Consider the following 26,817-nt stretch of genomic DNA (forward strand, 5'->3'; position numbering starts at 1 on the left):
GGACTGCTTTGGTGTCGAATTCTATTAAAAGGGCTGATGTCTGTCTAAAGAACTGACACTTTCAGACCCCCTACTATGCAAAATGAAAATATATATTTGGAGCCATCAAATGGTAAAAGAAATTTCTATCTAGGATCCATTTCTCTTTCTATTTTCAGCAAAAGTAGTTTAGCAATTAACCACAATCGATCGTTTTAATTTTCAAGCAAAGAAAATGTAATTCTGATTGCAGCAACTATGCAATTATTTGATACTCGATTTGGAACAATACGTTTGGAATCAGGTGAATGGTAAACGCAATGTTTACACAATTTTGAACCCATTTCAGCGAGTTCAGTCGATGGAAAACCATTATTACGTTACAAGAACTGCGATCGTTTTATTGGTGGAACTTAATTAAAATAGTACGGTCCCATAGAGACCTATAATGAGTTCTCGAACAAGAACACTGTTCCGTCTTTGTGCGAATTGTGTTACCGTCAGGGTAAAGGTAAGTCGAAAACGATTGTCTACTTTAACGAACGGTATGGTCAGAAAATTTCTCAAGGTTTTATTGCACGTTATTTGGAAGCTATATGCCTTTTACCTGACAATATTCCCGTTTAATACGAAACCATTTCGTCTTTCAGCGAACGCCACATAATGTCCATTGACACGTTGTACAGGGTGTTGCCGATCTGGTGGCACAACCGGAAGCGGGGTGAATCTGCATAAAAAAAGTAAGTAAAAAATGTAGGGTGATGTTTTTTTATGAAATTTCTTCTCGTAATAAATCAATGTTAATTTTTTATTTTCATTTGATATATTTAATTTTCTCTTTTCGAGGCTTTTAAGTTATTGGGTCTAAAGGACATGATAATTACCGATTATGACCCCCTTTCAAAAGCAGCATTGACCGCTCCAGTTATATTTTATATTCCGTTAGAAAATTCGGGTCATTTTCACGAATGCTTGACAAACAGCCTATAAGTCGAAGTTACTTGACGAACATCTGTTTAAGTTTCTGATAATATTCAACGTGGTGTGAATACAAATGGAAATATTGCATGAACTTGGTTTCCACTAACCATTATCGTTACGAAACACCATTGTCCTCTACCTTTGGGAAATTATGAAGAAGTCGTTTCGAGTGATTACAGTTGTGAAATTACGAGACACTTTCTATTAGCCATTTGCGTTATCTAACGATGTATGTAAACGGTTAAAATCATTTACAACATCACGATTGCATGGTTCTGGATTATAGTTGATTTAAAATGTTCAATGATCAAAACTCGTAGACTATCGATTTTTAAAATTTTTGTATTTCTCAAAAAAAAAGAATTTGATTGATCTCCTAACCATTTAAAAATTTTAAGATACCAAAATTTCAGAATTCTAAAATTTCAGAATCCCAAAGTTACTAAGGGACTTGGCCAATTTAAAAAAAATCCTAGTTATGGTACTGGATAGATTTTTATTTCCATTTGTTTTAAAGCAAATAGAACAAACAAATGTGATCTAAAAAAATGATATATAAAAGTCTAATAACAACCCTTTCGTTCATTCGTTTCTCACCGTAAGAAAAGCGACAACTCACAGCGGGCCAATTTAAAAGATTTCAACGTGGTACGTCGAATTGAGACGTTTCCACGACGAATCATCATGAAGATTTTGCAACCCGTACCGTTACATGGTTTGTATACATTTCTGTGAGAGCAGAGCAGATGCAAATGCGCGGACCATTCATCTGTCGTCGTACCGATGCGATGGCCACGGGAAAAATCGCAAATAACGGGTTGCGGTCGTCCCTGCACCATAGAAATGTGGGTTATGTGGCCAAAAGAGCAAAAATTTGTATACACGAGAATGGGAGGCGGTGCAGTGAATTGAGCGCCAGGGTGCTTTTCTATGGGTAGGACACGACGTTTTAACGGGGCCCAAAACGGAGGACTAAATTTGGCGTGATCTTGGGACGAAGACATGATGAGACGTCTCCACTATATCGAGCATAACTGTACCTTATCCTTCGACGTTTCTCGTTTCATTCCTACTTTTCTCACACTCGAATTTCTTCGAACTTTGTCGAACACAAAAATTTTAAGATTAAAAAAAAACTTTGAATTAATTGAAAAATTTTGGCTCGCTAAACACAGGAGATTTGAAAAATTAATTCTTTAATTTATAAAATTTATTGGATGAAAATCCAACTCAATCACAGAAAGCATTGGCATATGAATTTTTATAATGAAAGGGTTAATAAAATATATATTATATTAGAGTTTAGAACACAGGATAAAATTATAATGAAATTTTAACGACTCGTTAGAAAGCTATGAAAAACAATAGATGCCAAGGGTGCTGCAGTGGAAAGTGGCTGGCCCAACAATTAACGAGGCAGCCGTGAAACTAAACCATTAGTCATCAGGAATCGAAGAAAAGAGGTTCATCTTCCGGTGCTATGCGATGAAAATTGCCATATGTTGTGCATCCCTAACGAGCAACAACCAAAGATGATCCATCGAGCATTTCCAAAGGACGAATGTCAAGGTGCAATACCGTTGTCATTGGCGTAACTAGGATTATTATCTGGAGTAGGCTAAATCCTCCAACTTTATTAAAAAATTGAAGTGTCTAGTGATGCTTAATTCTAACATACTTTTTATTCACAATTTTAGAAAATTATTACATGTCCATGTAATAATGGTCATTGGACGTAAGTAGGTTAGAGTCAAGGTAGACATAGTCTACCTTATTTATTACAATAATTTCTAGAGGACTAACTTCATTTTGACCCCTACCTACTTACGCCAATGACCACTGTCCATCCCCCAGCAACCACCATTCAGATGGACGCATAAAAATTTCGCAAATTTCACTAGGCCGCAACGCTTTCGCTGCATAATTTATGAGCACTTTACGCAAATTCCGCGATTCTTAACCCTTTCGCCTGTTCCAGTCGTAAATCATCGGACACGGGCCAGAAACAAAAGGCAAGCACGAAATACTAGGGAAAATAGACATGGAAAGGACCGGAGTAAAGGGTTATGCAGCGATTCTATGCATAACCGTAAGGACAAGCTAAGCGTTATACAGACAGACACCCCGCAACGCGGATACCGGCTACCAAAAATGTCGAAACATTCAACCCTTTGCCGAACAGTTGCAGAAAGTGAATGTTACCCGTCCTTACGCGGGATTTAAGAGGACACCGACGGAAGGATTTAGTGTGCCAGCCGGTAACTGGATGTTTGGAAAGGCTGGAGAGGCACGCTGACTACGACGACCGGATTAATTTAGCGGGATTCGATTGTTCGAGGTCAAGAAGCTGTTGCGATTTGCTCCGAGAACGATAAAGACACGGCCACGACAGGTACGGTGGCAACTTCACGAGTATACCTAGGACTATAAATATCGACGCAACTTTAATTTTAGGAGACACCGAACCTGCATTGTATTTCGCGACACGCCTACTTGGGTCTGATAAACGAATTCAAGGCAGAACGGAGTATTCATGCCATCTCCCCCTCCGATTTTACTCTTTATGTATACGACTTGATTGGCTTGACTAAGCGCTACTTCATTTTATTATTCCCATTAACACTTTGACGGTCGCGCATTTCGTGGAATATTAATTTTTCTGACTTTATGTTTCTTAATACCTACTTATGTCTATTAGGATGTTATCAAGAATTATGCTTGACCATTCTGTTTAACGTAAGCAGTAAAATTGATAAATTGTAGAGTTAAATTGTAATTAGTATTTGAAAGAGTACACAAAGGTAAGGTTAATTAAGGCACTCATATTTGCAATTTTATTAACGATTTCATCCCTTATGTACTAACTTAAATATTGTGCCTATTTCATTATAGTAATTCAATAATAATAAACAATTTATTGAGTCTATCTAATATTTCTTCATTACAACTCAAAAAGTTTTATATGGAACTTTCTCAACCCAAGTATTCATTTACATATTTTTAAAAATAATTTTGTATGTCTTTGTAAAAACATTGTAAAACCAGTTTCAATCTCCATTTTGTAGTAATAATTTACGTTTTCAAAATAATAATTTATACACTTACGGGGTTGATCGGGGGTGCATCGTGAACAATTCCAAAAAAGATGGCAGTTGTCAAAGCTAAATAAAAAAATTAATAATAATTCTTAACACGTGAACATTACGACGTGAAATTATATATTCCTCGTTTTAAAATAATTAAAATCTTAATTTTAAGAATTAGCTAGAACTTTAAACTTTATTTTATTAAACGTGCAAGGAATTAAAGTAGTCATTATTGGTCCCAAGTACCTACCAACGCGTATTCATTATCGCGTTCCCGATGGTGTCCACGTAATCGCGTAAACGTGTCATTCCCTAAACATTTTGGAAATAGGAAGTGGTGAACGCGTGCCAGTCGGCATCCCGGCGCTATGGTCATCAGGAGTGTACCCCCTCCATTTTCTAAGGAAACCTCTCCTACCCCTGGGGTCTTGCAAGGGTTGGCCAGTATATAAGCGAACTACACCCCCTCTCGTTCTAAACGATTTTGGCGATTCGCTCTGTGAACACGATTTACCTAAAAACCGTAGGACTGTTCGTAGGAACCGACTGGATTGGGCGTCCCGAACGTGTCGGGAGACGCGCACCATTCGAACGACGACGATACATACATGGTGTTGTGATAACAGTGACCGGTGTGTGACTTTGGATCGATCATTAGGTAAGAATCATTTATTGTTTACGATCACAGTTGTCTCGACGAACGGTGTACGGAATTTAAACTTGCGCAACCAGTGGATACGGTTAGCATATGTTTACTAGTTTTTCTTGAAAAACGAACCGATTTTGATATTCAGTAGTTTACGAATCCTCGATAGGTTACATCGAACGAAGAAACTCGGAGGTATTGCTCAACGTTCAATCAGTGTTTCGTCGGTGGGTAAAATCTTATTTTCTAACGCGATTAGAAGATTGTTACGCTCGACTTTCCATGATTTTCCGAGATTGTTATCCGTAATCTACACGAGAAAGTTTCTGTTTAGTCGCTATTACGTTTATCGCGATCGGCATATTGAGTAATTTATAATTAATTCGAAAGTTCATTGGAAAACTGGCTATTTATCGTTTTGCATCGGGAACGTTCAGTCAACCGGTCAATTTGGGAACGGTTTAGGAAATGATGGTTTTTGTTTTGCAGGCGGTGGAAGGTTGCAAAATGGAATCGTATTCCAACTCCTTGAGGGACAACGCACAAGTTCTCGACTTTACCTCCTGTTTGAAACGGGAGAAATGCGCAGAATCCTCCGAGCCACCGGTCCTCGATCTTTCCTGCAAGAAGCAAACTGTTCCAATGTTAAACAAGTTGATCTCGCATAACGAACCAGCGGACACGGAAAAAGAAGAAATAAATAATCATTTTGTAGATCCAGAACGAAAGAGTCCTTTCGAAGGACGAACGTTCATGGTAACGCCACCATCCGAGTCGGAATCGCCGAAAAAAATCAAATTCGAATCGATTTATAACTGTTCGAATGCGTCGGTTAATGTCATCGGTCAACACGGTGATTTCTCGGCTCTACCAATGAATATTCCAATCCCAGTAGTGCCTGCAGTACTACCAGCACTTTTGAGCCAAAATGGAGGGACGGTTAAACCAATTCAAGTAGGCGCCACATCCAGCATATCAACAACGACGCCGACCACCTACTGCAAAGAAATGGCACTGACAGCTTTGTCTCCTGATACCGGTAAAAAAGCACCGAGACCCTTCAAGGCTTATCCGAAAGACCCGTTGTCGCTTACCGTAGGTACGGCTGAATTGATGTATGATCAAAATTCTACCGAGGCGTATTCGGAATTCCGGAAACGAATGCTGGATTCGGTCAGACGGTCGAACGAAGGTACCAATATTAAGATGCGTAGATCCACCAAGAGCCCTGGATTACCTACCAGCACTGTGGACGAGAAAGACGCAGCTTATTGGGAAAGGAGAAGAAAAAATAATGAAGCGGCTAAACGTTCTAGGGATGCGAGAAGAGCCAAGGAGGATGAGATTGCGATCAGGGCAGCTTTCTTAGAGCAAGAAAATATAAAATTAAAATATGAACTTGTAGCGCTTAGAAATGAAACGGCTAAACTTAGATGCATGGTTTATTCAACTTAAATTTAGGATATTTTGTATAGATTTCAGTCATAAGTTGTTAATATTGTTTTGATATTGAAGGATTCAATCAGTTTCTCTAAATACTGATTCGAAGCTTTGTATTTGTTGCTGATGAAGAAGCAAGGAGTGGAATATTTGTAAAAATCTGTATTGCACTTTGTAAGCAACAAATTTTTTGTAAACGTTTCATAGCTTTTTCTTTTGTTTTAGTATTCTTGATAGGATTTCAGTATTGAAGTATTTTTTGTTGCAAAAATTTTTTGATTTCTGTTTAGGGATTATTCTTTCTTCAATTATGGAAATTTTTCAGACTATTGTTACATGTTTATAAAAAAATCCTTTCATAATATAGTCTGAACATTTGGAAATTAATTTGCCATGAATATGTGAATTATGAGTGCCATTTGGTATTGTTACAATAGTTTATCACACTGCCAATACCATAAAGTTGTTTACAAGATAACGATGATTGTGCCAAACAGGCAGTCTGACATTAGCTTTATCCAAAGTTTAAAAATATAAGAATCTTTAATTAAATGTTATTCGTACTTTAATACAAAAAGTATTCTGCACACTGTAAGCAAATCAAAATAATTAAATTTGTGTAAGGAATGTACATTATACAACATGATCGGAGGAAACCTGTAAATAAATGAAAGTAGGATAACAATAGCATGGAAGTATTCAAATTCCTTAAACTTCATTAGACATGTAAATATTGTTACTATATTTAAAATATATTTATAATAAAAACTTCTTTGAAAAAATATGATTTCTTATCAAATATTTTTATTATTACTAATCAGGTAATGAATCAGCCAAATCCACCATACATCCTGTTTCAAGTACATTTTTTTCATTACTCTGATTCTTAGTAAGTGCTTTTGTATATGACTTTTGTACTTGTCTTGGAACAAAAACTAAAGAAGATTTATCAGTGGTGGCATTTGATGGATTTGATTGATTTTCAATGGCACTAGTGTCTCTTGGTACTGTAGTTTTTGCTGCAACTGTAAACATTTTCTGTTTCTGATTTTTATTTAACCATATTTTCTTAGGTTTTAACTCCTTTTTTCCACTTGCAGACTCATCAATATCCATTTGTTCTTTTGACTCAGTTTCTACATGATTTGGAACATTATCAAATCTAAAATTCTTTGGAAATTTGTGTTCATTAATACAATGAGTTCTTCTTTCAATTGGATTACTAAATTTTAAATCGCACTCAGAAACATAACATTGATACTGAAAATAAAATATAAATATTATCTAATGTTTTTATACATAAAATATAATATAAACATAAGGTTTATAAATACCACTGGTTGTCTGGTACATAAAACTTGAAAGAAACTATCATGAGTCTCTTGAACATGGATGTCTAATAATCTGGGATTTGGTAAAGACTTTTTACATTCTGCACAAACATATCGATGATTGCTGTTATAATGCATCTCAAAATCAAGCAATGTTTGGAATGTGGCTTTACAACCATTGGCATAACAAGAAAATTCTCTTATGCTGAAATGAATAATTATCATTTTATTAAAATCTCTGTATTCATAATCAAAACATACTTCCACATCTGACAGGTTATGGTAATATATCCAAATTTTGTATATAGAATAAGTAATTTTTATTTACACTTCATGATATAATTCTTCATCATCTTCAACAGTAACACCTTTTCGTTGAAAAATTTTGCAAGCACTATATGAATCTTCAAAAAAAGGATCGTTGATGGGCCTTAAACCTACGCCTACGTTTTGCAAAAATTCTTCCATTCTTGCGAAATTGTAATTGTCAAGCTTTGTAAAAGTAACTTAATTTCTAATAATATATTATTCAATACATGTTATATGTTATTTGACAAATAAAAATTATTCTTTCACACAGCTATTCATACTTTTACCGACATTTCGCAACTGTGATGCACTCTGGTGGCAGTATATTTGAAAATTATAAAAGGTACCGTCGTCCGCCGAAAAGAATAACGCAATTTGAATAGTCGCGCCTTACCTCAGCTATCACGTGATTTCGGTTGTAACACATGATTGGTCGAAGTGATCACATCTATTAATGTGTGTGTAGTATCGCACATGGCCTTGTGCTGTCGCGCGAGACTCTTCTCATCGGTGGACGCTACTAATACGTAAATATTTTTTATTTGTTCATTACTACGCGTCGCGAATAGAGTGTTGTTTATAGTGGTACTTATTAAACTGAAATAATGTGTCAAAAGTGGTCATAAACTTTTAATTATGTGATAAATCAAGCTGGATTGTGGTCGTTTACATTCTCTGGATGCAGATTCTGGCTCAAGGTTATAAAGAAGCTCAGATTTTTGAAAAAGAAGAGTGGTGAGTACGTTTTTGCATTTACCAAGCGTGAATCGTTAATTCTGTTAATATTATGATTATGGCTTGAAATCAGTAAAATTTCTGATTTCAATGGTGTTTTAATTATTCGTTTTATCAAATATATGAGAATATACATAATAATAGTTTATTCGACTAATAGACGCGTCTTCAGATTTTCTAAAATATCGGCCATTTTGTTTTCCAATTCGCTACGTCTTTGCATCTCCGTTCTCTTATCCTGTAACATATTTACAACATTATAATTAAGATTGTCATAAATGAAGTATGAAATATGTGCAAGTATCTTTCACAGTAAATTTTCCTAACAAAAATGGTGTTACAGGGGAAGTAGAAATTCTCAAAGCGAATAACAAAGTAGATATTAATGTAAATTTTCTCGCGTGAACGTTTATATACAAGTGGTGGGGAGCTATAGTAGGTACTTAAACTATAGATGAATATCTATATATGAATAATCAACTATAGATGAATAATCAAGTAAGTTGAAATTAATTTTTTTATTAATTTATTTTAAGGTTGTATCAACCTTTATATGGTTTATTACCAATCCTAATATTATTTCTTGCACAAAATAAATTAAAATAAAATGTATTAATATTTTTAACAATTTTTCCCAAGTTAATATATTTAAAATTTTATATAAAATTCTGGGGAAGCTTTGTAATAATTTCTCTTTATTTAGATTTTCTCTAAACATTCAATTTATTATTTTCAAATACCTACACATATTCGATTACAAAAAATAAATCAATCTGAATGAATATTATAAAATAGGAGGATAACTGATGTAACTAATTGGTATAGTTGAACTGATCTCTTCTTGTCCCAAGGCTATCATAGCATTACCAGCATTCTCGTAATCTGTAACTGCAACTTTCCTATCTTTGCTTTCCGGTCCACTAGTTAATTTCGTTAAACTTTCGCTATATTGATACAACCGTTGGTCATTGGCAAAAACTCGAGGCAATTTCTCGTGTCCTCTTATATAATCGACATCATAATCATTAGGTCCAACCCCGAAGTAATCATAATCCTTTCCAGGACTTTCGGGTACCGTAATTGATTTCGAATTCTGCATAGCAATTTGAAAATTTTGCACTCTTTGATTTTTACCATCTTCTCTACGTGCTCCAGGATATATTTTGTTAAAATAATTCTCCATGGTTGGCTCAATATTTTCCGTGCTCCGTTTCGAAGATTCTAATCTCTTCGAACCAGAATTTTGTCCTTGAACAGAGGACTTTATTCTCAAATTTGGTTCTTCCAAATTTTTATAATCGTCGTTCAAGGTATATCTATGACGTTGCCAGAAATCTGGTATTTCTTCGGCTTCAGATCGCGTCCGATTCATAATTCCATCATTCACTGGTCTGTGAAACATTGATTGTTTCGAAGCACCAGTTCTAGATTCAAAATTCTTCCCAAAACTTTGATAATAGATATTCTCAGGATAATCGTAAGTCCTTGGTGCTGGAGGATCAACAGGTGGCGCCATTCTTCCAGGAGGTTGCCCCTGTTTTCCATTTCTTTTATCATATGGTTTAGCTTTCCCTGAAGAGGAACCACCAGAAGTATCATCCGCTTGAATCGTGCTATCCAAAATGAAATCAAAAGGCGGGGGCCACATTTGCAGCTCCTTTTGTTCGCCATGATGAAGCTTCCTGGGCAATGCTGGAAAACCTATTGTTGGTTTTAAGTTCTTCTTAGGTGGCCTTAATTCCTTACGGGAAACTTTTTTCGTGGCTTCCGGTACAGTGTTATCCTTCTGCGACTTCACAGTCGTCGAGAGTCTTACCTTGTCCAGTTCTTCAGGGGCGGTTAGGTACCTAACTGGTATAATCAGAGGTACGTGCTTGCTGAAATCCAACTCCTCATTGATTTTCTGATCCTTGAAGAAGGATTGATCTTCTCCATTGGAGGGAACTTTGCTAGAATACTTCATTGGAGGAGAGTCATCTTCCTCGGAGTTTTCATCCTCCTTCATCCCGGAGTCCGTATCTTCTTCAAGAGCATACTCCTCGTATTTGTTCCTGGCGGGAAGGTATTCTCTGCTCTCATCTTCATTTTCCTTAGAAGTTTCTTCCCGTGAATTAGGAGTGATAGACGAAGTACGGAAATCGTTTTGTTGCTTCAGTTTGCTGAAGTAATTCACAAATCCATCATCCGTCAACTCGCGATTATCCAAAGGCTCTCCGTAGCTGTTTCGAAGTTGTTCAGGTCTTCTCTGTTCGTCATCTTTGCTTATTGGTAGTTCACCGAAGATACCATACTTGTAAACATCATCGTCCTTCGACTGCTCTTCTTCATTGCTTTCCTGAGGCTCTTCCTGATCCGTCTTCTGTTGATTCTTAAAACTCTCTCTCGATCCTTCCTCCTCCTCCTCCTCCTCCTCCTCCTCTTCCTCCTCCTCTTCCTCTGAAGGATTCTCATAATTTCCATCCTCTTTTCCCTGGCAATCTTCATCTCTGTGACCCGTTTGTTTTCCTCGATTTCTCTCGTTCCCTTCACTGCTATAATTGTCATCCTTCTCACGGTTTCTAAGATGCTCCTGTTGTCTCAATCTCTCAGCCTGCTCTTGCTGTCTGCGTTCCAACTCGGCAAGTCTCTCTTCATATTCCTCCCAACGTAATTTATCTGCATTTGAACCATTCGTGTCCTTCGAACCCATATCGTTTCCTTGTTGACCCCGCTCCTGCATCATGCTCTTGTTTCTCGCGTTGCTGAAATTCTGATTGCGGTGAATCAGAACCAGTGGCCTGGGGTAGGACAGTTTAATGTCCTGCGGCGGAATCTCTGGTAAGGGTGGCTGAGGCATGGAGGGCAGGGATATGTTCGGCAAAAGAGGAGTTCTTGTATCGATCATAGGTGTCTGGGTCGACGGTGGTCCAGATGGTGTCTGAGTAGTTGAACTACCATTTCCATGGAAAATCTGCTCGTATTCCTGCAAATGATTCAGGATATTCGAATCGTTGCCAAAATTTAAGACACCTGTTAATCTGATCGTTTCTCGCTGTGGGGGTCTGCTAGTAGTTGAACCATTCTGATTAGACATGCATGGATTCTGGGTATTATTACACGATGTTTGGGTCGATTTCGCATCGTCTGGATTGGGCAATGTCGCCAATTGAATAGGATCCACCGTGTAGCCGAAAACCTGGGCCAGTCCTGAGAGGATCAGACCCAGTGCTCGCTTATCCCTCGTGTTATTTATTTCTGGTGATAACGACGAACTTGACTGACTTGCCCCATCGATATTCTCCGATAAGGTAAACGTCCACAAGCAACACAGAACGTAGAATGTCCTAAGCATCATTGTTGAAGATTTAGTCTTCTAGTTACACTTTATGCACCGAGTAATCGCGTAATGAGATTCCCTTTCTTAGACACCGTGACATCTTTATCTCTTCGAATGATCACTCCATCGAACGGTAGCACGTGTAGTAGAAACGTTCGAGCGATTCCCGGTTAAATATCATCGAAGAACAAGCAGGAGAGGTGTTCCATCGCGTGACAAAGCTTAGGCGGTATTGTACCTCGGGACCTCGCGAGGACTGCGACGAGCGTTCCGCTTCAGCATCGTCAGCCCGTGTATACTTGGCGGGGATGAATTTTTGCATAACATCGGAAAGAAATGTCGAGTTTCACCTCAATTGCACGTGGTTGGCTATTGGTTAGCGACAACTGAAGCGTCACGGTGCAGCGTGGAAAAGAAATGTCGTAAAACCGTGCAGGATCGAACGGTGATTGTCCTTTTGAAATAGGCGCAATAATTGTACGTGGAGTATAATTATGTGAGGCAACCGGTCGATATTCTTTTAATGAGAAAGGAATGGATCATTGATTTTTGAATGGAAGGAGAGAGGTGAATGATTGAGTAGGCGTTGTTTGTTACAGTTGAATTGTAATTGAATTATGGTGTATTTTCTTGGGGACGAGGGGTAATTTTTAAGCTGGAAATTTTATTTTATTTAAATTCAAGGACTTATCTATTTTAGTCTAACCAAATCTAATCTAACAAATTCAAATAATTTTTTTTTTAAATTGCATATCAGATACATAGACTACTTTGATAATTCTTATATTTAATAATTTACACAAATTCTGATCCAAGGGTCTTTCCGAGAAGCTCCAAACACAAAAAGCAAACGGTATCTCCAACTTTTCACTTTCGAAATTTTATCGGATAATAAATTCTCCGATTGTTGCATAAGACAGGAAACGAGCCAATTAAAGGCACCCGTAGAGATCAGTTCAATCGACCGATACTAGAGAGCAAGCGGAAATGATGTTATTCTATCAATTAAATCAATTCGTTGAGAAACAGGATCATCCAATACATAATGCAATCTCTGTATCGGGATATTGTTTCATTATCTATTATAAGTCGAGTTTAGGTATCCATAGAGCCTACTTTCGTAAGTGTGTCGATTATGTTACCTGTTCTCCACCCAGAGAAAGTTCGTACAAACGGTATCGCTTCAATTTCCTGGACTGGTGTGACAAAACCTCCTTAAGGGGACAATCGCGGAAGGGAGGTAGGGATTAACGAGTCGCGATACAAATCGGGAGAAGGGTACATATTTATGTAACAACGAGTTTCAGTTAAATGCAACGAGAGGAAATGGATTTGTTTCGGGCTTAGCTTCGATCGAATGGCATGCCTGTAATTGTTTAATTACCTGCTACGTGGATAATTACACGATGCGTGAAACGATGTAAATTGTCTGTACTGGATTTGAGAACGTTCCCAGGACTATTATCTTTATTATCTTTCTTGTTTTCACGAACAATAGTGGATATAAGTGTTACGGTAGCTGGATTGCTTGGATGTATTATTGAGATTGTTTTACAATGGTGAAATTATTGCGTGACACGCGATTCTCATTTACACGGTGATCACTGTTTATCATTCTTATGTTTAATGGTTAATTACAAGCTTTTTTTAAATAATTGACTGGGAATGCTGTACAAACATTTTATTTTGTAAAACTCTGTGTATCATGTATGCATCATTTTGTTTTAGTTAGATAAATATTATTCAATCGTAGAATTTTTTAATATTCATTGTCTTTCAAAATTCATTAATTTTAAGAATACTAAAGGTATTAATGAATTTGTAATTATTCGTTAACATTTCGATTACATCCACCAGTGTTTCTATCAATGTTATCCATTTTAAATAGCTCGAATTTCTTGTTAACTCGATCCAAATATATTATCAGAGCGGTTTGTTACGTGGTTCAGTGATCCCATAAATGGTATATGTATCAGACTTGTCAATCAGGGCGTTAGAAAACACACCGGTATATCTAGAATTGAGTGTACATAACAAATTGCAAATGATCTTCATAGGATATTGGTATAAAAGAACTGTCCACCCTTTTGATCATGGTAGTTCGATATTCAGCTAGATTGGTATCATGAATCTCCTGGTAAGCGGTAGTATTGTGTTCAGAGTTATTCCATTTTACCGTAATAGTGTCTAATCACTATATTGGTGACTTAGTGACATTCGATCATCATTTTAGTTGCTGTTATTGTTGGCTCTTGTTGCCTTGGGTACAGGAATCACTGTTCCTGAAAAAGTGGTGGATACCAATGATGTGGCTCAACAGGTAGCCAACGATAATCAACCACAACTCGAGTCTCAGGATAACGGTGGTGATAAAAAAGTGGCAAAAAGAAGTTACGGTTGGAATCCGTGGATTTATTCAGGGTATAGTTACGGTTGGCCCTGGTAGGTAGATTGTTGGGAAACAAATTTTTCTTTGAGAAAATTTATCTGTTTACGTCAGACCTTTATATCTTTCAAATTTCTGAAGGGAATCACTTTTAAAGCCTCGGAGATTCTTGCTCTATCAACATAAATATAAAATTCAATCAAATAGGACATTCGATGCAAGAAAAGTTTGAACGACAGTAATTAAATATCTAGGCATTCACGAGTTACGATTTTAGGTATGGTATTGGTTCAGGACATGGATGGTACCCAGGTGGATGGTACACTGGTTGGCCGGCAATTTATGGCCACGGTTATGGTGGATACTTTGGATACCGCGGTTACGGTGGTTGGTACAAAGGATGGTAAATCGGCGAAAATCGAATAATCGGTTTTATAAATAATGTAATCCATTAACTTTCGATATCTAAGAATTTTCAAACTGAATAATTACAAAGTTACATTAAGTCCTAATCTTAAATATAAATCAAACTACAATTATAAGATTAAAATAAGATGATATTCATAATCTTCGACATTCACTAATTAAAACATAATTTTATATTCATTCAATTACTTCGTGACTAATCATCAGAGAAATAAAATAACTAATTTACATTAGAAAAATAAATGAAATCATTTTTCACATACCCTTAGGCGTTTCCTTATATAAGTTGCTAATATTTCCTCGCAAATGGTCAGGTTCTTATCAGTATCCTGTAAATTAGAAATCGTATAGTACGAGATGACGATGTTTCTCTAATTTTTACGTTAATTAGTTAACCTTTATGATACTCGTTAGCTCCTTGATCTTTTGTAATTTAGCCTGTTGCTGCTCGGATGAACCGTTGCATAGTTGATGTCCATTCGTCGCGTACATTTCAAGCCAAAGAACGTTTTACGTTTCTGAATTTCACATTAGAACACCATAACACTTGTCGCTCGTCGTGACACTTCTATGCATCTGATAATGCGGCATACTGTTGCTTGGAAACAAATTGAACAACAGAAACTTTATTGGATTTTTCCTATCACCTTTCCCGCATTATTTCACTTTGTGTTCATATACATGTTACTCAGTACACAATTTAATTTCATTCATAGATTTTTCACAGTGTTTGTTGAAATTTTTGTTCATTTATTTGTATCGTTCATCGATGTAGAGAAATCTATTATGCTTGCAGTTGATAGTAAGGGTAAATGATTTATCGACATGATTAAGGTTAATTATAATAAATTTGTTGGAAAATAATGTAGATATATAAGAATTTTATTTGAAAATTACTTAGTAAAATAAATAATAAAATATGGGATTATATATTTATATATTTTACAAAATTATTTCCATGTAAAAATTAAGGATTTATGTAGGAATGAAGGTGTAGAAAAATGAAATTAAGTATAAAAATTCTATTAGAATTGAAATAATTTACATTATCATTTAAATAATTAAAGAAGAATGCTACTTTTAGCCTAAGTCGTTAAAGTAGAGTTCTCTATTTACCACCCTTTTTTCATAGCTTACCATCAAACTTGTTAGAGGGTGTGCTGTAGGGTTGAAAACGTACAGGGTAAAATTTTTGCCGCGGGATAAATTTAAAAATGAACAATAATAACTTTCATTTCACCATTGTGAATATAACACTTACAATTTTTTGTCTATTAAATAAAGTATTTTGCCAGAAATTAAAAAATTAAATTGGAATGTAGAATTTTTTAAATATTCCCTTTAATTTGAATCATTTAAAAATTATTCCACGTGTGATATTACAAAAGAATAGTTTTTAAATGGTAAAAAATTAAATTTAGAGTACTTTTATTATTATCAAAAATAATATTGACAATCCTTTAGAATGTTTCCCAAATGCATTTGAAACAATTAAATTGGAATCTTAAATTTTCAAAATACAATAATTATTCATGCTGCGTACGGGACCTTAAGCACACCCTTCAGAAAAAATAAGGGGTTCTCGATCACCCTGTCCCAACAGGAGTCAAAGGCTAACCGGCTCCAGTTTTTGTGGTTCGAGTTTATTGCTCTTAAGTAGGCACTGTCCATCACTAACAAAAGGATGCGACAGCATCCCCCTTTCGGTGGACCAGTTCTCTGTCAGCGGAAATTGACCGAGAAGATTTTTGAATAAGAATCAAAGGTTAACTGGATCCATTTTGCGGTTTGACTCGCCGCACAATGGACAGTGGTCAGTGGGCATTGTTGTTGAGAGACGGCAGCATCCCCATCCGGATGGTCCAGTTTTCCAGCGATACAGGATCCGCGAGAGTGTTCTGTAGGGCAGGACCTCGCCACGCGAGCAAACAGGTTCCGAGGGATGAAATTCTGTCGACGAACGAAAATGGATCGTGCTCCAGATCAGGTGGAAAACTGGTCCATCGTTCGGTGTCCCTTTCAAAAAATGGGAGCAACTCGTCCACGTGCTATTTGACCAAAGATCAGGGATCACTGAGAGGAAACATAGTCAACAGGTTCATGATTCGTGAATAGGAGCAGGTTGTCTTAGAATTAGTTAGAAATCTGTAACAATGGTTTTTTACATGATTTTTATGGGGAATCTATTATGGTTTTATTAGGTTAAATTTGGTCTGAACTCTAAATTACTGCTCAAAATGAGATCAATATGGTATAAGAGAAACAACTTAATATATTCTATTTTCTAAGTTAACCTAATTTAATCCATTTTTAGTAGATGGTAGATAGTGAAATGGGTATACAAATTTAATTAGGAATACGCTAATTATTTTTTACTGAATTAATTTCTTCCATAATTCAAGGGTATAACAAATGGAGAAATGAATAACACTATATTTCTTAAACATTTGATTTATCCAAGATACCAAAGCTTCCTGTTTATCCCCAAAGGAAGATTAGAATGGAAAGTCGAAATTAGTTGTCCTTTCGTTTACGTCTCGCATTATGATCAGAGAACCCGTTCTCTTATCCCCGTAGCAGGCAGGCTGCTTCAATTTCCGCGGGCTTGTCCCAAAGAAAATTCTCGTTGTCGGTGAACGAACTAGCTGAAAAGAAGGGGAGGTCGAGGCAAAGGACAAAGGAGCTCTGGTACTCGATCAAATGTGAAATAAAAAAAAAAAAAAAACAAAGACCAGTGACGTGTGTGTCACATGAGACGCCGAAACCAGCCCACATTGGCCACTTCTTTCACCTGTCCATCATTCGTTGCCCTCCACAGAGGACGTCTCGCTGAAAGAGGACATTTGCGTTTCCGTGCTCGTACCAGTCATTGTACGCTTTTATCGGCCGTTTCGCGTTCAGTTTCTACCGGGGATTTCTCGTGCTCGTCGTGAGGAATACTTGAAAAGGGAACCACTATAATTGACTGCTTTATTTCGGATTCCAGTCTGTTCCTCCGCGTCGATATACAATCGCGATCCCATACGCGGATTATTATCATATTTATATTTCGGGATACACGTTTCTTATGGGGTACTTTTGGGATACTCTTTTAGTGTAGATTATCAGTAAAAAATTTGTTGCAATCCAAATAAGAAGATGTCATTTCATAATTTTTTAATATTCCTATAAGAATTTGTTGCCCATAGTTTAAGGAACTATGTTCTAATTCTAATACATTTTGTCTGAGTGCAGTATATGTTGTTTCTCTTATATCATATTGACTTCATTTTAAACAGTAATTAAATTTTTAGAGTAGATTCATTAATGAATAAAGAACCAGTGATTTTCTATACGCTAATCATCCATTTTAAAAACCTTTATCCACAAAAATCAGCGGAATCCATATTGAAGTCCTTCTTCTATAGTTTTTTACTTCCAAAGACTTCATAACAAGTCAAATTATTAAAAGGTCGATTTATCATAAGACTAAGAATATAAATGGAATAGCATAGAGCTATGTCTCCATAGTCTTTCCTTCGAGTTAATTTGACTTTCGTCTGCAAAGACCTGTATCCCCGAGGAGGCCATGAAAAGGTTTCACTACGTATACGCTGCATTACCTCCATTCGTATCGGTAACGAGGTCGTCTTCGACTCCCTGGGATTTCGGGGTACGTAGACACGCGGTATTGCCCGGGACACCCTGTATATAGGAAGAGGGCGTATTTGTTTTACTGCCTGGCTGTCGGCATTGGTTGAGAACGTGCTCTGCATTCTTGAAATCGTGCCACCCTTGTTACGGCATAGACTCTCCACTACCACCCCTTTGCCACCCGTGAACATCCACCGCCATCAACCTGGCTCTCTTCTTTGCTGGCACTAGCACCAGCAGGATCGGGTGAAGGATCGTCATCCTTGCCTCTTATCTTGGGCGGTCATAAAAATTCTTCAACTCCTGTAATGGTCACACGGTGCAGAGACCCCGAGGAATACCTCTTTACCGTTATTTTTGTATAAACCGCGGAACTTTGGATCGACTCGGGGAATTTTACTTTGAAATCGTTTGCGAAGTAATTGAAATCGAATTTCATGCTTTTTATCTTTGGTATTGAACCTTTTGGTGAACTTTGGGTGGTGAAAAAGATGAGGGCTGTAAATGGAACAGGAAGTTGAGAAGTGATTATAATTTCACGTGATATTTTTTTATAATTTGTCGCACTATTTCTAGTTAATTATAATTAAACATTTTAATTTTGTGAATCAGAATTAAGCTACCAAGATTTATTAAGAGAACTTATTATAGTAAATTATTTTTTAATTATAGTCATTAGGAATAAATTTTATTCTATTATTTTTTTTTTATTGTTGACTGATTATATTTATTTTCTCTATAGCGAGCAATAAATGCAATTAATTTTTTTTCAACTTAAATCATTGATAACGCTCATTTTTCCTCATGACAATAAAAGTAAAATTCTTATCTGCCATGACAATCCGGATGTTCCCCTTGAAACGATACGGTGTATCTGATTTCCTACCTCGCGAAGGGGAAGCAGGAAATAAGTCGTCACAAGGTGGACTGACTGTATGTCTTTCAACTGTTGGTAAAAATATTAGAGAATCAAGTCAGAGGTAGAGTGTAAAAGAAGGACACGAAAGAAGAGTCCGGCATTCTGTCGATCCTAATTTACGACAGGATTTCAGGCGTTTATGTCTTTCCGATAAGGTCGTTCACGCAGATGCTGCGCCTGCACCGATGGATCTCCTTCTTCTGCACTCTTTTCTGCAGATCCCCTTCGTCTGTTGATTCCCGTGCAAAAGTAGAATGAGAATTCTATTATTTTTTTGAAAATAAGATGAAGTTTGTGGAGTTAGGAAATGGGGGTAAATAAATTAAACACATAGCTTTCAGATTTTTAGTTTCTTTTTTTTTTATTATTATTTTCGATACTGTTAATGATCTTCGAGAGTGATTATTTTTTAATTAGGTATGGGCGATTTTTATTCTGCTTTTCATATAATTATAGAGAAAAATAATAAATTTTGCAATTAATTTAATTAAGCAGATTTTTCTATTACTTACTTATATTATTAGAAATTAGTTTGATTTGTATTTCTATTCAGTTTCTTAATATAATATTTTTAAAAATAATTAAAATAATTTTACATTTTGAAACAATGATTGGTCAGTAATTTCTATTTGCAAAGCATTACATTTCTTTGCAACGATTTTCCCAACCCTTTTTCTCAGTATTTTCTATTTTGTTTATTTACAGCACTCTTTATGCTAATTCAAGTGAAACGAGAAGTTAAATGAGAGTCGAATACTTTAGACTTTTTTCTTTCGATGTTACTTAGAAACTTCAGTCTCTTCGTGCTTGAGTTTATATCAGAATAAATTATCTGCACTTTCTTCTTGGTACCTTCTATAAATAAAGGCTATCTTCATAAAATATTTAATTGCCGATAGAAATAATTCTCGTAGTATTTCACAGATATTCCTTAAACTTTTGTTATTATTTATTTTCTAAAAAAAATTATTAATCTCTTTACAACTCACTTGAATCTCCATATAAAAATTCCCTTTTAATGATTTATGCTTTATAGATCGGTGTTAATGTATGTATACATTATTCATAATTAGATACCTACAAAGTAAGTGGGTACATTTTGAAGATCAAACGATTCCGTTCAGTTCACCGAATTTCTGTGAACCAGTATCCCTCTGTTTCATCAATATGTAATTAAAACAGTAATCCTGGTTCAATATAGATACAGATAATTTCTTTGGTTGTTTTTTTCTTTAAGTACAATTTTATCTAAATAACTGTAGATTAAATAAATCCTCAAATAATTATATAAATATTTATCAAAGTATGGTTGTATCGTAGATGGTGGATGTCTAAATAATTATAGTATAATGTGATCTTCCCATAATTCGGAAGAGGATTCAAAAAATTCATCAAATTTCTAGGGTTAACAAAACTGGTCACAGGATTAGAAAATCTAAATCGTGACAAATTTCATTCCAATTTCCAATCGATTAGTCAGCAACCGCGGTAATATTTGTTTAAGGGACAGACGACCGGAGATTCGATAAAATTGGAAATTTCGGCTTTTTTCCGTCCACCAGAGGGGTGTTAAATTCTCTGTGAGATTCGATTGGTCTACGGTCCGTGGCGGGTGAAGATTTCCTGTCCGGAAGAACCAGTAAGATGGGTTTGTTCGTGGCTTCTCATTGCACCGACACAGCTTCCTCTCTTTCGTTTTTATTTTGTGAAAATCGATCAGTTTCCTCTGCCACAAATAATAGCAGATTTAATCAATAAACGATAAAACGAGCGAAATTTAAGTTTACAATAGCCGTGATTGATTTTCTAACTATTTTTAATCTGCAATTTTTGTTAATTACTGCCGGGGAAATTATAGTCTTCATTATTTAGGGAACAAACGATAATCTTGTTCATTGGATACGGATACAAAGTTAAAGTTTCATAGATTTTTTATTTTTACAAAACTTTGTCTATTATTTTCACAGTATTCCATTAACACCTAACATCCATAGTTTCAAGTATCCAATACATACAAGTATTTCTAATTAAATAAGTCAAAGAATTTTTAATAATAGAAAATTCCTATAAAAATTCAAGCGTCATTCACATGGATGAAGTGATAGTCAATGTCTGAAATTACTCCAACCATATCCAACCAGGCATTGTTTAAACAACCCGGTGTATCGTTCTGACGATCGATCAGGGAGAAATTGTTAAAGCCATTGAAATCCAGGTCGTTCCTCTCGTCACTCATTTTTCCGGCCATGAATCAGGCCAGTTTACGCTCGAACCAGCGTCCCGACAAGGATGAAAGCGTCACAGCAGCACTTTGTGTACCGAAGAACTGCAACTTCCAAGGGAGAGAGAGTATCGATATAGCTACTCTTCCTTACTTTTGGCCACTATCCTCGGAAGTCGACAAGGGGTAGGGGGGGATAGGATGGCCAGAATTTATAGCGTCTTTTGCGATCCCGCCGGGGAGGGATGAGGCCACCCCTCAGACTCAATGTTTTCTGCAGGGAAAGTCGGAAGTCGAGTCGAACCCTGGCCAGGACTAGCCGTATCCCATACGTCTTGCTAACAGACCGGATAGGTTTGGTCTTGTTCCTTGTTCAAAGAAAAAATTCTTTAAAATCACTCGAACGATCTGCAATTTGATCTTCAACAAATTAAAATAAACCACCTTTTTATCAGCTTTTTACGACCCCTTTCGTTTCTTAACTCGTTCGTACAAGGGCGAAATTGATTTTCAAACGTAGTGGAACGTGGACAATACGTGCACGTTATCGGGTAGATTTAGTTGGACGACCGGGTCCCTCCATTTTCCGAATGGACTTCTGACCCGACCATCCTACGGCTCACGGGGATGCTTTTTATTAGACTCCGGCAGGATCACCCGGTATATCCGTACGTGTGTGTGAGCTTGCACACGCATGCGTTCACGCGTGGAGGAGTCCCGTGTATGCGACGGTAGTGGCCATGTTCGGGCTGAAGGGACAGCCCCATTCGCCAAATTAACTGCGCTAAACCGGAACCCTGGAATTCTTTACGCTTTCCTCGACCTACGACCGGCCATTTTACGCTGGATTTTTCAACGAAAACGATGGTCCTTTACGGTTCCCCCTATCAAACGATCCTGACTCTTTTTCTTTTATTGTGTATTTCATTTAGAATTCATTGGGAACTTTAAAAATATGGATGAATTTGGTGGAAACTATAACTCGTAAAATTTTAGTTAATTTTATTGATCGATGAGTGCAATGATTTGTAATTGATTATTAGGACTATAGATTTAAAAATTAGGAAAAGTGATAAATGTTAATTAGTCTTGTACCATGGATCGTGAATTGTTTAATATTTTTTAGCATCAGTACAATCATTGTTAATACTAGAACTAGATGAACTAGTGTAAGTAATAGATTAATAATTTGCACTATTTTCTAAAAAATATTTTTGAAAATAATCTTCATTTTTAAAATCAAAATTATGATATTAATCCTAATTATAGAATAGCCAATTTGTCCCTATTTTATATGATACAATTAGCCATAACTATAACAGACGCAACAAAGACGAAAATATTTACGTTTATTCGTGTCTTTAAACTTTAATTGTTTCGTTACACTATGCCGGAGGTCGGTGTTTCCGGCCACGAGAGGCGGCCAACTTCGTCAGGGAAGTTTTTCGAAGGCGGTGAAAGTGCATAATGCGAGAAACTTAAGTAACGATTTCACTAGGAAACTTTCGCGCGACGAGACTTTAAAGGCGAGCGGCCGAGACGGCGGCTTAATCGAATCGCTAATGTTTGCAAAATCTTTGTTCCGAGACGTCTTAAAGAGAAGGAGACGAAGCGACGTTCAGTCGGCCTCGAGGAACAAGGATCCTTTAATCCAAAGTAAAGAACCAGCAGCGCCCGTTTGAGAAACCGTTCCTCTTTGTATTGCGGATTTCCGGATAACGAAATTTACAAGATTGACCACAGTATTCGTCGTGATTCCTTTTACTTTACTAATTATTTATTTCACGGTGTCTATGATCAATGAATAGTCAAAAAGCACGGGAATTAATTAGATTAAAAATATCTAATGCTTTAAAAATATCACAATTAGATTAAATTTTGAACATAAAATTACAAAAAAATTAATTTTGTTTTTTTACCAAATTCAAAAACTGAATTTTCTTCGTTCAAGGAAACTCGCACGAGAGGTCATTAAACGTATCTCAATCATCGACAGAATCTTCCCAAAACGATCTAAATTTCTTATTCCTCGCTGGGGATCAATTATATAACGCCCGTTAAAATTTCATCCCCAAAAGAGGAACGAAATTGGTGGAAGGTTCGAGTTGGAAGCGACTAGCAGTGATCGGTTCTTGTAATCCTAAGTGGCCCGAAAATCCCTATCAAATCGACGGGAATCGAGTTCCGGCTCCTTTCCTACGCGGAATCCTTTCTCGTTATATCCTTGAGCCTTTGGCGGCCAGTCCATCCGTCTGTTCCGCGACGGAATATCCGTGTTCGATCGCGAATAACTTTCTGAATAGGTGATCACGTAAAACTGATTTAGCAATTTGCCCATTCCGGAGCGGCGCGATCTTAGTTCAAATTGAGTATAGTCCAAGTCTTACTCGGGTGAACCACTACTAATCCAATTCCAGAGATCCCAAGACGTTCTGGTGGGTATAGAGGGGGGTGGTGGTGGTTGGTGGGTGGAGGAGGTCGAAAGAGAAAGAGCCGTCGGGATGCGAGACGTATAGACACAAGGACGTCGACAGAGAACGAGAGAAACGGTGAAAAGCAGGAACGAACGAGGTGGATAAGGGTGGTAGGGTGGGACGAGGTGGAGTTCCATGGCGAAGATATAATATCGCCTATGCAAATAGCCTTTGGACTTAGACCGACTGAATATACTTTAAGGGTCGGTAGCTCGAGTTAGACCGCATCGTATTTTCCGTCGGGTCGAGTATTCCGTGTGCAGGCGCTCTTAAAAAATTCCATCACCGGAACGTGCCTCGTTACGACGTTGTTCGACAAAGTCCTCTACGCGAACAGACCCACCGTGGTAGTCTGCTGTTTAAGCGAAAGTTTCCCGAGTTACGTGAGAACGGCTACTTTGTTCGCTACCTCTTACCATCTCCTCCTTACCTTTTTCCCTTCTTTTTATTTTTTTTATTTTCACCCTCTTTCGTTTGCTCGCCGCTTAGAGGACCGAAAATTCTCGCGCAATCTTTACGTCCCGTCGCGTCGTACCGAGCATCGATTTCGACGTACGAATTTTCTTGGAAAAATTATCTACCTGGAACTGGAACAAATGTGATCCGTTAAAAGGATACCTTGCTTTGAAACAATAATTCTTTTCCAAACTAGCCTGAAAGTTCGAAATTTTCTGTAGAAATTATTTTACAATTCTTGTAAAATTAAGCCAGTATTATTTCACACGAAATAACGTAACAACGTCCATCACGAAGGAGAGAGAACAGCGTGCAAGAGGCAAACGTAACCGATGAAGCGAAAAGGGGTGCGAAAGGGGAGAAGAACGGGGCGGCTGTAAAGCCGGGAGAGAAGTCGGGGTTAGAGGGGGGGGGACAACATTAGGCAGGCTTTCCAGACGAGACGAGGGTAGGACGTTTGAGGTCAGTTCGGGGCGGTTTTTTCAACCCCCAGGACCGAGTCGCTCAATACCAAGCCGCCCTTCGACTGACCAATGGTCGGCCTCCGACCCCCACTACTTGGTCCGGCTGACCAGCCAGCCGATTGGACGGAAACCTCCCGAGGGATACTCTATCCGGCAAGGATACTCACGGCCCGAATCCTCGAGACCCGCTAACTAACCGTACAAGAGAGATTACGTACCGGGTGGTACATTCGATATCAAGGATACCGTCCAGCTATTTCCTAGCCACGGAATTCTAGAGGAGTCTCATCTGGCAAAGGAATCTCTGATGAGGGATTACAACGAATTTATAGCCGTGAATTCTGGCCTAATTATTCGACTTTATCTCCGTATCTGGGATAACTCGCGAGGCCAGAGCTGCACGAGTGTTGTAATTGAAGACAGGATGGATAAAGGTGTCGTAACATTTTAGAAAAGGTTGATTTTTTTGTATAATAACAGTCATAAAGTAACACTATAACTTCCTGCTATTTAAAAAAAAGAATTATAGTTTTGTCTCTTAAAAATTATTTAAAAAACTTAATTTTTTTTAAGTAGCTCTGTTATTTGTAGGTATCTAATGTATATAAAAATCCAGTTGAAAATTTTTAGATCAATTTTGCTCCAAATAATTAATTTGTTACAGGACACGTTTATCCACCGCTGTCTTAAATTGATTTTAGGGAAACGCTCCTCCAAGTTCCGTTTTACGTGCCTCCGAAAGGGTGGACGACCAGTTTTATCCTTACTGTGTAGGGTTGACTAGCTGTTCATCATGCACAATTTAATTATATTTAGAAAACGTGGTGACATTATTCATGTCTACTGAAAAATTAATTACGTTTGTTTATTTCTTATATGACAACAATCTTTACGGGGTAGTATGTGTCCTCATCAATGACCCTTTTCTTTTTGCAATTTAAAAATCCTCGCTGTTGAAGCATCAAAACATACTGTGATTTATAAACTACCTCTATCGTCAAAGGGTTAATTAATCTTAGATTAGACAAAAAAATTCAATCTATTGAACATGTTATTTCTATCAAGGGTAGCATAGGTTTTGAAGAAGAAAATCATTCTAACAAAAGTCGACGTTTCTTGAAAAAGATATATTTCATACCGGAAAGGTTCAGCATTTCCTCCCGCGTCACCCGCTAGACGCACGGAGATGGAAACGGTGTTGCGTCCTGGCGAGAACGCCGACGCGGACCGTCCGTCGTACTGTTTACGAATGTTATCAGCATAATAGTAGGACACCCTATATCCGTCCAGCGGCACCGCTAGTTTGCTCAAGATGATATCGGCGTCTGCTTTTCGTTAGATTCCGCCGTTACCAAAAGCGGACGGAACTTGAAACCCTGCCAGAACTCGGATCAAGACGCTGACTTAAAGACACCTTAAAGCTCGTAAGGGTGGCTGCGAAGGGCGCAGGGACGAGTCGCGCGGAAATTTCGAACGCCGGTTGTCGTTCACGATGGAAATGACGTCGCGAGTTAATTTGGATCGATTTCCGACCGCGTGCTTCCTACCGGTGGACCGCGTCTTCCTCTTTGAACTTCCGGTCGAATGGTTGTTTATTGGCGTATTGGAAATTCCTCCTGCATCCCTATCTATATTTTCGTTTTTTCCCCTTATTTCTGGACGCATAGACAGATTTATAATTCATAGATACAGTATTATATAAAATATTGATTAATTTTTGGGGGTGCGTGGCTACCCGAAAATAGGAGTCATTAAGATTGGTCTTGAAAATTTATTAATAAATATTGCTTTGGTTTCGACAAAGAAATGATCGTTCGATTGTTGAGCCTTCCGAGCCAAAAATCTTTTTCCACAGGTATTTTTCTCGGGTTATTTTTTTTTTTTTCTTTGCCTCGGTCGGGTCTTTACTCGTTCTCCGTCGCAGACAGGGTTGGTGGCTGGCTGGGCCGGGGCTCGAGCCCACGGGACTGGGATCAAAGGAAGAATTATCAGGGTTCCGAGCGCGGCGGTCCGGG

General features: G+C 37.4%; 4 protein-coding genes across 5 annotated transcripts; 1 reads left to right on the forward strand and 3 right to left on the reverse strand.

Annotated features, from left to right (window-relative positions):
* Positions 1-236: 236 nt before the first annotated feature.
* Positions 237-6,331, forward strand: gt (transcription factor giant). Of its 2 annotated transcripts, none has more exons than XM_076689863.1 (2): positions 237-1,863; positions 5,192-6,163. In XM_076689863.1, the coding sequence occupies exons 1-2, from the start codon at positions 1,707-1,709 to the stop codon at positions 6,145-6,147; spliced, it is 1,113 nt and encodes a 370-aa protein (XP_076545978.1). In that variant the 5' UTR covers positions 237-1,706; the 3' UTR covers positions 6,148-6,163. The 2 variants fall into 2 exon arrangements, with proteins under 2 accessions (XP_076545978.1, XP_034185830.1); XM_034329939.2 differs by lacking the exon at positions 237-1,863 and adding an exon at positions 3,996-4,704 and having other exon boundaries at positions 5,182-6,331.
* Positions 6,332-6,814: 483 nt separating this feature from the next.
* On the reverse strand, positions 6,815-8,075 carry l(2)k10201 (zinc finger protein 511 lethal (2) k10201). The gene is made up of 3 exons (XM_034329940.2): positions 7,792-8,075; positions 7,467-7,668; positions 6,815-7,392 (listed from the first exon to the last, which is right to left on the reverse strand). Exons 1-3 carry the CDS (start codon positions 7,929-7,931, stop codon positions 6,946-6,948), a joined length of 789 nt encoding a protein of 262 aa, XP_034185831.2. The 5' UTR covers positions 7,932-8,075; the 3' UTR covers positions 6,815-6,945.
* Positions 8,076-8,485: 410 nt separating this feature from the next.
* On the reverse strand, positions 8,486-15,218 carry LOC143305632 (uncharacterized). Its single transcript, XM_076689869.1, has 3 exons — positions 15,032-15,218; positions 14,899-14,964; positions 8,486-8,745 (listed from the first exon to the last, which is right to left on the reverse strand). The coding sequence occupies exons 1-3, from the start codon at positions 15,125-15,127 to the stop codon at positions 8,653-8,655; spliced, it is 255 nt and encodes an 84-aa protein (XP_076545984.1). The 5' UTR covers positions 15,128-15,218; the 3' UTR covers positions 8,486-8,652.
* On the reverse strand, positions 9,292-12,028 carry LOC117606908 (uncharacterized). The gene has a single exon (XM_034329938.2). The coding sequence runs from the start codon at positions 11,839-11,841 to the stop codon at positions 9,292-9,294; it is 2,550 nt and encodes an 849-aa protein (XP_034185829.2). The 5' UTR covers positions 11,842-12,028.
* Positions 15,219-26,817: the final 11,599 nt, after the last annotated feature.

The sequence above is a fragment of the Osmia lignaria genome, chromosome 2 (assembly GCF_051020975.1).
Source record: "Osmia lignaria lignaria isolate PbOS001 chromosome 2, iyOsmLign1, whole genome shotgun sequence".
Lineage (NCBI taxonomy): Eukaryota > Metazoa > Arthropoda > Insecta > Hymenoptera > Megachilidae > Osmia > Osmia lignaria.